The sequence below is a fragment of the Varroa destructor genome, unplaced genomic scaffold, assembly GCF_002443255.2.
Source record: "Varroa destructor unplaced genomic scaffold, Vdes_3.0 BEIS01000003.1, whole genome shotgun sequence".
NCBI classification, from domain to species: Eukaryota; Metazoa; Arthropoda; class Arachnida; order Mesostigmata; family Varroidae; genus Varroa; species Varroa destructor.
Genome location: NW_019211456.1, coordinates 15416012 through 15426870, shown reverse-complemented (window position 1 = coordinate 15426870; position 10859 = coordinate 15416012). Strand labels below are relative to the sequence as shown.

Genomic DNA, 10859 nt, shown 5'->3' with positions numbered 1-10859 from the left:
CCCAGTTGGATGTTAATCTACATGATTAGTGAGCAAGATCAGAAAAATCATCCGACTTTCATCTTATGTCTGAAGTTAAGTAAGGTTCCATCTAGAAGGAAAAGCTTAACACTAGATGCTGCTGAATATCTTTCAATAAGGACTTCATTTACCTACAGGTTCACGCCATGCTGACACCTGCAGGCGGTGCTTAAATTGCACGAGAGAGACACGCCTAATGCACTTAGTTCAATAGGTGCAATCGTCGATTCCGCAATCGAGATCTTGCGTCGAGTGTGAAAGAAAAGTAAAATCAGATCAAAGAAGTGTCGATAAACGGCTTCTGTCGGGTAACGTAACAGGGTTTCTGGTAGCATACAAGTGCTGCCGAAATTTAAAACTTCAATACCTCAGTGATGAAATAGAAAACTGTTTGGTAATACTCCGGCTAAAAGTATCGATAGAACGTATGGCCTTTAACCACTAAATATCAACAGTGTCTTTAACAATACAATCAGTTGCTGATATACTGTACATGGACAATGTTTGAAAGTAATTGTTTTTTTTTAGGAATGCCTTCTTTCAGATGATATTCGGCTTTTTTGCCGGATTTTTTTTTCAGAAAATTAAAGTCAGTATCGGTTGAAAGTATCGATGTACGGGTAGGGCATGAATATTTAGGCATAATAGTTAGCATGTCGCTCTAGGGTCTAACTCGGATCGAAAGATCAAACTCAGCCTATGCCATCTTCGCTTATTGGGGAGTTACAGATTCTAGCGTACCGACCTTAATGGTGCCAAAGTATTACCAAGGAAGCGCAAAATTGTCTGCTAATACGAAGCTAGACTTACGTTACCATGGGGATACCTCACATGTCACCACTTGGATCGCGTGTTTACCCATCAGTTCATGCGTTACCGCAGCAATCATATTGATTAGATCTAGCTTCTGTGAATCTCCCTCTGTTTCGAAACAACGACAAATACCTGGAAACAAAAATCCTGAGACAATCGAGGAATTAAGAAACAGCGAAAACAAATGTTCTTGCCATTGGGCTCGAAGGTTAGAGATTGGAAAAGTAAATTCAGCGGGAATTACCGCTTCTGTAATAACCGCGAATTAGATGATGTATATGCACATGGTACGAAGTCGGGTCCTCAACGCTTACTATCAGTTACTATGTAATTGGCATAAAAACTAAAAAGCCTGTAAACAGATTCGATACAGATCGATCCATCAATCAGATAAAAACAAAGTAGCTGGAATAGCTGAATACTAAATAGAGCGGTAATACAACCAAAATTTCTATACTAATAGTCTCAATGTTACGTAGAACACTTCTGTAGCACAAATAGATTTCTGGTTGTAGTACCCTCGTTTACGTTACATGCAAATGCCTATCGTGTGTACCGGTAACATCATTACGTGATCATAAAATTTCCAACTACTCAAAATTTTGTATTATTGAAAATGAAGGCCTAGACACTTGATTATTATCGAGTCAAAAAAAACTACGTACAAATGAAAACGCTATTATTTTTGCTATTTTTTTTTTCTTTTTCTATTTAGTCCCGTTACACGATCAGGTTGAAAGCATCTTATTATCGATTGTGTAATTTCGATTATTTAGATAATCTGTTCAGATAAAATGTTCACTTGATAAATATCCACAATAGTTAAAATTGTAATGACGCTCACGTCTAATATACCTATCGTTAACAATTTCGTAATGATTTGAAGCTGCTTTTCCACACATGACAAGACTAGGTCGAAGCTTACAATTATGTGGTCAGACTTTCGTACCTCATCCGGGGTAATTTTGTCAAACCACCCCCGTATGAGGGAGGAAGGTAGGTAGGTAGGTAGGTAGGTAGGGGGAGGTATTACCAAAGTCTTCACAATTTTGCCTGCTTAATACTAAAAACCGCAACTGATAACATTATACCCTGTACATTTTTGAAAATCCACTGCGACTGATAAAACTATGTAGATAGTATTCAGACAACAATACCACAGCCAGGATTGTGATAGGATTGATATTGATGATGCCGCTTGTTCTATTCATGACTATATGTAGTACACACATTAGTACTCTGTAGTGGTAGGAACACTGGAATGCCCGAGATTCCGCTTACTCCTCCTAGGACTACTATAATAATAATAAGACCCTGTAGACAGATTTCACGTTTTGAAACCTTCGGCGACGTTCCCCGTCCGGTGTACGACAGCTCGTCCAGTGTAACTTACAGCAGTCCAAAGCTGTCTTCATAATACCTGTTATCAATAATTATTCATATATCACAAAATCAATCATGATATAGAGTAATACAATAAAATCAGTGTCACTTTAGAAATTGAACGGCAAGTATTTGGTGTTCTAAAACAGATAAGAATTACTCAAGGAAATGTAGTTTGCATAAAAACAGGAAATGAATGAACCAGAAATTCTGGGTTTATAGGTAACCCCGGCCCAGAGGAGAAAAAAACGCTCTGAGGGCGTTCGTAGAATATGAATTCATTACTAATCCGTTGAATCTCCGAGCTCTTCAGTGTTAATGAATGGGCAGTTTCTACGTCCTTCTGCATGGTTTAAGTGGGTCGAGCACATTTCGAGCAATAACATGCAGCGTCTACGTACGATCCGATTTCTAAAGAGCGCACGCTGGTTCAAGGCCGGAATAACAATGCAAAGCATCACATAATGATGGTTACGCCCGATTCGCGTATCGACCAATCAATTCGAGTGCTTACCTGGCTCATGCCTATTTACAGGAAATGCCTAAATACGTTAAATAGAGTTCGAAAGAACATTATCGAGGAACAAGGATGCAAGGCTGCGTTGCCAGCAGATATATCAGAACTGGTTCCACTTTAGGGCCCGTTACGGCTATGCTAGTAAAAGCTTATACTCCCTATAGAACTATTAGCGTAGATGACAATGTTCGCCTCGTGCATTGAGAGATAGCAGGTACCTACGTTGATTCATCTGGCGCAACCGTTTTAGTAGTCAAACTTATATCTGATAGTTCAGGACGGCTGGACATAAGTTCCAATAAGCATTTCTCCTCACTGCCATCGGTGCCATCTGAGTCTTCCATACTCGTTTCTTTTGTTCTGGCCACCGGCACAACTGCGGTTGGCATACAGATCCCATCGTCCTCCAGCTGAAATGCAGTTATTACCGATGATACAGTGTTTAGTGCTAACACTAGCTACTAAATTAACCGAAGATGAGACAGCAGACTGTGTAACGGATTTTACGTAGATAACAGATCTACATGCATGATCTAGCACGTATTTGCATGACAAAAGCACCTATACATAATTTTTACTAGTACGGTCCGGAGTACCTAACTCATCAGACATCTGAATACTAGTTCTAGGAGTATTCTATTTCGAATCGCAAACATAATACGAACCATTTGTGGGTCTTTCAACGAAACGGTACTCATATTCTCCATTTGACTCTCCTCAGAAGCAAAAGTATCTCGGTCGACCCGAATGATGACTGGATGTCCACTCTGAAACCATATCCAGATATTACTTCTCTACCTATATACCTATATATAAGGTTGATTGTTTATTTTGATTCCGTTGTTCAAATGCCCCAGAAAGTTCCGCAACCGAATAAACCTAATACTGATGGTCAAAGCACGAAAAGTTACGTCTCCTTCCATTCCTGATGACTAGATCACAATGTATAGATATTTATTTTAGGGCTATCATCGGGCTTCGTCCGCATTGTCAAAGGTAGACTATGGAAGAAATTGCTTTCTTTTGAGCTACTTAGATGATCACTGAATACGTCCGTTCAGCAATCCAACGACCATGTAGTACCATGAAGTAGATAATGAAAGCTAACATAACCTACTGGCTCTGCTTTCGAACTTATTCGTTGATTAATGATCATCTTAGGCTCGATTAAATCGGTCTATCACACAATTTCTCCACTGTATAACAAACATCGAGTCTTAGTGCGCTGACTTCCCTCATATACAAACTGTAGAACGTATTGCAATCAGTCGAATAGGACCGCAGTACGAATACTGCGGTTCTATTTGAAATTCCCACTCATTAAATCCTCCTCAGTACGTCTGATCACTGTTACTTACCAGTCCGTTGGACCCGCCAAAATTCGCGTTGTCGAGGAAGCCAGATACCTCGTGTTGGTCTGCACCTTGTTTCTGTCGTTGCGGACTCTTGCAATCGTTATTGGGCGCCGAGAACGGGATAATTCTTTTTGAGACAACGGTCTCAGTCGCCTTTGGTGGTCTGCTTGTACAATGCCGCTTGTATGTCGTGCTTGCCTCCTCTGGCTGATGTAATTGTATGTGCATCGATAACAAACTATCATTCGATAATCGAGCACCACAATTTGGATAAGAGCAAACAAAGGGTCGAGGATCGGAGTGTATCCGCTGGTGCTCTATCAAATGTTCGGCCTAAACCAAAAAATAGGATAATATTACTCCAAAGCGTGCTCGCTGCATGCTACGTTGAGTTTTACATCAAGGATCAGCCGAGATTCATAAGTTTGCGGCGCGTCCAAAAAAATATTAGGATAATATTACTCTATAAAGCGCGCTCGCTTCGTGCTACGTTGAGTTTTGCATCAGGGATCAACCGAAGTTTGCGGCGCGGCATTAGCAAGAGAATCATTTATCCTAGAGCATATCCTTGAGCTAATCGAGCAGTAAACTAACTACTAATGGGTGTAACGCAAACGCAATGGTTTTGCGTGCTACACGTAGATCGTTTAATACGCAAGTATAGGATCAACTTTAGCATGTTATTATTATGTTATATATATATATATAGATATAACATGTTAGTAGCTTTAGTATGCCGTGACAGATATGACAAAGCGTATATACAGTGTCACGCTGACGTACAGTAGAAATCACGCATACTTACATGCAGTCGACTTCTACAGACATCTGAGTAAAAAGAGATTGCAGTGGCAAGATGTTTTGGTGGCCAGAGACGTGGCAGGTCTTGCCTTCCACAACAAAATGCACCTTTTGATAAAGCGTTTACGTCGTACATTTGACTAGTTAACTTACTCGAATAAATCCTTTGTGGCAGATGCCGCACTCATGCCCCCTGCTACTATTGTGCATTTTTGCGTGGCTGGCCAAATGTCCGGATTGAGTGAATCGTCGATTGCACACAGAGCATCTGTACGGCTTCTCGCCATCGTGCAATCGCAAATGATTGACTAGGTGGCCGGACTGGGTAAAGGATTTATCACATTGAGCACACTGGTACGGCCGAATACCTGGTATCGAATACAGCAAATTAAGTATTTTTGCAACGCCCGGCAAAAAAAATGAGAGAATCATGCTTCTGAAAGGGTGCTGACGCTGCCTACCGTTGACAGACTGCGAAAAAGTATCCTTATTGTTAATGGCAGTTTGGGCATGTTGAAAACAGCGTTTGTGACATGGCCACCGGTACCATGCAAGCCCATAGAGATCATTTCGATGAAAAAATGAAGGGGTGCAAATGTCAGGTTTACTGGGTAGACACATTTCGTTAACACCTTAGCATGCGATCGCAGACCGCCGGTGTAAAGCGGCACCAAATGAGACTATCAAGAAATGCTTGCGTTAACAAACCTAGATGAAGCCGTTCGTGATTCCGTAAATGCCCACTTTGAGTAAATCTCTTCTTACAAAATTGGCATTCGTAAGGCCTTGTGTTTGTATGGGAATTCACATGTGAGACAAGGTGACCGGACTGGGGGAAAGCTTTACCACAGATCTCGCAGACAAACGGACGTTCTCCTGCACATAACATCGGAATAGGAAATAACACCGATAAACAACCATCTACGTGTTTATAAATCTAACATTTCTGAATCAACTACAGCGATAAAACAATGTACAAAGAAAAATTATCAAATATAAAGACTGTTCTTCTAATTAACATTAACTCGAAGGGATGGAGTAAACCTTTACAAAACATTACCGAGCGCTAAACTTCAAATCGGCCTTGATTGGTTTGTGCTTAGCAAAATGGCATAGTACAAGCCTTAATTAGTGCAGCAACCCACTGCAAGGAGGTGATCTAGGTAGGTATGGCGTAAATTTCAGAGGCAGGCTCGGGCAGATTCAGAATTTGCTTGTCAGTGACGCCCGCCATTTGCCTGTTGTACTCAAAGTATTACCGGTTACTCGAAATATTAGATTTAGGCAAATAATTTTTTGATTGATTTACGGTGGGGAATGATATGATGCGGTTAGTTAAAAGCCAATCTAAGCAGGACTGAAAAACTTAGGCAAAAATTCCCTGGACGATGCAACACGGATTCAGTTTCCGCATTTATCAGATACCTTATTGTATATATACGAGTAAATATATTTATATATACATTGTTATTTCGAAATTCTAGGAATTTCCTCTTGATCATTATTATTATTATTACCGAAAATATTAATTGAGCCACAGTTATTCCAGGACTGAGTGTGACCATTTATTGTATTTTGTTAAAACGCAAAAGTTTCCTACATGATAACGCTTCACGTGATGTCAGCCTTGTTTTCTTATTAGCCTATTTATTTAACCTGTATGAAGTCGAAGATGGTTGCGGAGATGTCCGAGCTGCTGAAAACGCTTTCGACACTGACAACATTCATGAGAACCACTTAATCCTGGTGCTCGGCGCTTACGACGCGGCGGCTTAATTTTTGCGCCTTCCCTGCAAATTTGACAGAAAATAGAATAGGGCAAGTCGAAGGAAGGTGAGAGATCCTTTAAAATGTACTGCTACGGATAATAGGCGATAAAGAAAATCCACCGTTCCCGTACAGCTGACCGGTATATTTATCACGCCTCTATGCTAAACTACGATCAATAATTTTTTAACAGGGTTGAAAAAACGTCGATAGCAGTGCAGGGTTTGTTTTTACTTTCGTAAAGTTTTTTAACCTGCGCCCACACCTCGTTAACGGAGTCGGAGCCCTCTCTGGTTTTAATTCCTGCTGCTCATCGGGGTTATTCGATACGTTTTCCTTTATGATGACTCGTCGTTTGTGCCTTGCAGACCTAGCATGCACAATCCGAATATGAGCGCGCAATTCCTCAGCTGATTTAAAGGAAGCTAGACATAGAATGCACTTCGTGCTCTCAATCGACACAGCTACCAATCCTTTCCCAAACGGTTCTGCACCAGCGCCACCATTGTCTTGTTGAACTGAAGTATGATCGGTCCCTGGATTCTCTATTTGAACGGTATCTTGCCATGATGTCGACGACGACGTTGGCGAGAGACAATTGTTGGTTGGAATGTCCTCCATTGACGAGCCGAGGACTGATGCGTTCCTACCAATGGCACAATCCCTGTAATCCAATAACGCTAAGTAAACGACTAGACCAGCCATTGATCATATGCGCACTCACTATTTAATGATTAAGCTGGTTGTAGCCAGGATATTTGGAAAGTTTCGGCAGTAGACTTTGCAATTATTAGAATAAAGCGACAGAGAACTTAGCCCGGGGTTTTTCAGAATACACATTTATAGCGAATTAAACGAAGCCGGCTGGGGTACCAGGTGTAATCGCAGAGCAAATGAAACCAGGTAAATATTTTAATAACTGCTTAGGTGCTATTATTTTAAATCTTTGCCTTCGCAGCTTCGACCCTTAACAAAGAGCTGGGCAATGTTGCACTTGGACCATCCCCAACCATTGTCAATTAAGTGCTAATTTTGCGAGCGTAAAAGCCTTTTGTTCTGTCGGGAGAACGGAAAACGCGGCACTTCCCGTCATAGATTGTCGTTATAAGATCTCTGGTTATTTTTAGTCCGTGCGGTTAGCTCTAATATCGTAGCCTCACAAACCGGCTCATTTAGCCTTGGTAAAAAATTTTGAGCTAATTTGAAATATTTGCAGCATATAGCGATGGCACGCACGAAGCTGTATCAATTAAATTATGTCTTTTTGCGAACCCACATTTACGTCGAGTGAATGTGGGTTCTCGAACAGTAGGTATAAATTTCGAGACGGCAATAGAGCCACGAATTATCCATACGTACGAAGGGAAGAAGCTACAGGGAGTTCCTCATGACGGCGATCATTACACTTCAGATGTCAGTTCTACCGTTATTTGATCACCTTGAAGCTATTAGCCGATACTCAATATGTTACGACAGTCCCGTTCGTTCTTTCTATCATCGATCTATCATAAATTGCCTAAGCGTTCTCCTAGAAAAATTAAATTAATTATTAAAGAGGAACGAAAATATTGTTATTCAGCGTAAGCAAGTAATGAGAAATGAAGTTACCGATTCAAATAATTTACGCTTCAGCTGTAACGTTCGATTGTTTTGAATTAGGGAGGTTCTTGGGGTACTTGGATTATCCTTAGCTAGAGACAGGTACCCACCCAGGTCGAAAGAAAAAATTAGCATAAACATTATTTGCCAATAATAATGATTGTATGCTAATGAATCATACATGAGCATTAGAACATACTGCTTTCTAGATACTAGTGCCTTCGCATTAATGAAAGATATTAATAAATGAAAATAAAATAGATTCGATCGACTAGCAAGTGCTTCCTACAATGCCTGAACTTCTCGACTTGCGGATACAACCACGAGGTCGTTTCACAGCAACACCAATGATCTCGGTAATTGCCCTATGCGTCATATAGTCAGTCATCACTCTCATGCTTACCGCCTTTCACCCGAGACATCTCTCCTTTGCTGTCCAGCCCTTTTGCGCGCTTATTATAGGTCTCGAATTAATGACCGCCATTTTGTAGGTTCAAACTTCAAAATGGGCAGAGGACACGCAACTTAACGATCATTTGTGGTCCTGCGTACAATATGCTTCTGCACAGCTACAAACGAAATACTCTTGCATCATAGCCAAAATTGAAGCACCAATTAAGATGGCCTTAGCATACATTCAATTATCGGTCGATACGCGACTACCTACCACTCAGCTGCTATCACCTAGTCCGAATGGTTCCTCCCCGACCACCTAATACCGCTACTATGCAGTAGTGGCATTGCTACCAGCAATGCTAGCAGTAAATGTAAAAGGCCGAATTGCTAAAACGAGGTAGTAGAAAGCCAATGGAATTGTGCAGATAATGCAGCGTCATTCTACGTCACCGTTTGTGACGTAGAATGACGTAGAGCGAAAAAAAGGTTCGGGTCCATAACTGGGGTTTTCGAACGGCTTTTAGTTCGCCACAGAACTTTGTTGTACAGGCTCCGGTTAATATGAGTCGTATGGGTCATGCACAAGGAGACTCCTTCCTATGTTAAGGGGGCTGATGTTGCACAACTGGTAGCGGCGCCTACCAATTGCTGACGCGATTTGACCTCGGTAGCATTACAATAAATAAAGGCTCACTAAGCTAGATAAATGTCATCCTTATCGATGTTATTTGACATTCGGCTATTCACGATGTGCCGTAACCCCATCAGTAATAGGGATTACGTTCTACTTAGAATTCTGCAGAAACGAACACGAATAGTGTGCTTCGTGCCAACTGTACAGTGAACATATTAAAATTTCCCATCCGTCCAAATCTTCGGAATCTCTTTTTTAGTTAGATGATACGTGGTCTCGCATCGACATGGTAGAAAAAATCCTAATTCCGTCGATCGTTTTCAGCGTGTGTTGTAAACCATTTAGCCAATATTTTTTATTGGCTACTCCCATATAGCGGCATGGCGGCTTTTGCTACAGACTACATGTAAAGTTCGTTCTTGCATTTTCACGATTGTCTTTTTTGCAGGCTACTGTCGTTTGTGATCTACTCCCCCGTAGTACCCGTGACCAACCTTTAAAAAAAAAATAGTTCTATAGCTTCGAAGATGGACGAAAAAATATTTCCTCGATTGCAATTTTCTGGTAACCCACCTAGACTAGAAGCAGCACATTTGGGCCTGAGCATCTGTGCCAAATAGAGCTACTTTCGCAGAAAATTCACATATTTTCGAGACACATTAGCTTAGTCTTATTAGATATTTCAACAATTCTAGTACACCTAATGTCAAATCTCATCTTCCAAACGGAACATCACCGACCTGATGCGATTCACCTCAGCCGCATGGATGGCATCTAAGGGCATCCACCCAGAGAAATATTAGTGGTGCTTAATCCAATCGTCTCAAGTTCAATTAAATAGTTCCATCTCTTAAGGACAATTCAGCAGCACTATGGGTTTCAAGGCCACGTTCTACGCTAGTACCGTATACGTTATTATCGATATTGTATCCTCACCCTTTAACGAACAGTGACGTGTAGAGCTATTTCAGCGATGGCGAGGGTTATAGTTTGCTGTAACCAGATTTTGGCGTACCCAGCTTCTCCATTTTATGCTAATATCTCGGTACAGCATACACAGCCGACCCGTTTTATCTCACTGTCTGACACGGCTGTTGCCGACGTGGGACTAAGTGATGAGCTTATCGGCCTTGAAGGCTTTTCGCTTATTTTTCGTAATTGCATATGTAAGGTGTCAAAATGAGCCGAGGAACAGTTATTATTTAGAAGTGGAAAATACGAATTAGTAGACTCCTTTGCCAAAACACAGAGTTTCGAAAAATGAGGGAACACTTCCCACTATTGTCGCACAAAATTGCTAGCGTAGAAAAGGTCTACCACAGAGCACGACTATTAGGATACTCAGCTATAAAGCCATTCTTGTACAAACCGCTTTTATTCAAAATCTTTCCATCGGAGCTTCGATTTAAATCAAGTACTAAAAATAGTTTCACCAGATACGCCTCGAATCTGAATTTGGCTAAGACTTTGTGATTTTAGCGAAACGAGAACAGTGGTCGCATAGAGAAAATGGTACATATCACTTGACCGCCAAACATTTAAAAAAGCAAACAAAAATTGCTATATATATATA

At 41.0% G+C, this 10859-nt stretch overlaps 1 protein-coding gene across 1 annotated transcript in view; it reads right to left on the bottom strand.

Moving 5' to 3' along the window:
• Positions 1 to 1651: 1651 nt before the first annotated feature.
• The window catches only part of LOC111248016 (uncharacterized), a 13147-nt gene continuing 3939 nt past the window's right edge, over positions 1652 to 10859 (bottom strand). The window contains exons 2-9 of the mRNA XM_086984159.1: positions 6923 to 7321; positions 6547 to 6680; positions 5599 to 5766; positions 5044 to 5258; positions 4093 to 4422; positions 3400 to 3501; positions 2957 to 3144; positions 1652 to 2254 (exon numbers count right to left, since the gene is read on the bottom strand). Of these exons, the coding sequence (XP_086840285.1) occupies positions 2224 to 2254; positions 2957 to 3144; positions 3400 to 3501; positions 4093 to 4422; positions 5044 to 5258; positions 5599 to 5766; positions 6547 to 6680; positions 6923 to 7278 (1524 nt within the window). The 5' untranslated portion in view covers positions 7279 to 7321 and the 3' untranslated portion in view covers positions 1652 to 2223. The remainder of the gene's footprint in view (positions 2255 to 2956; positions 3145 to 3399; positions 3502 to 4092; positions 4423 to 5043; positions 5259 to 5598; positions 5767 to 6546; positions 6681 to 6922; positions 7322 to 10859) is intronic.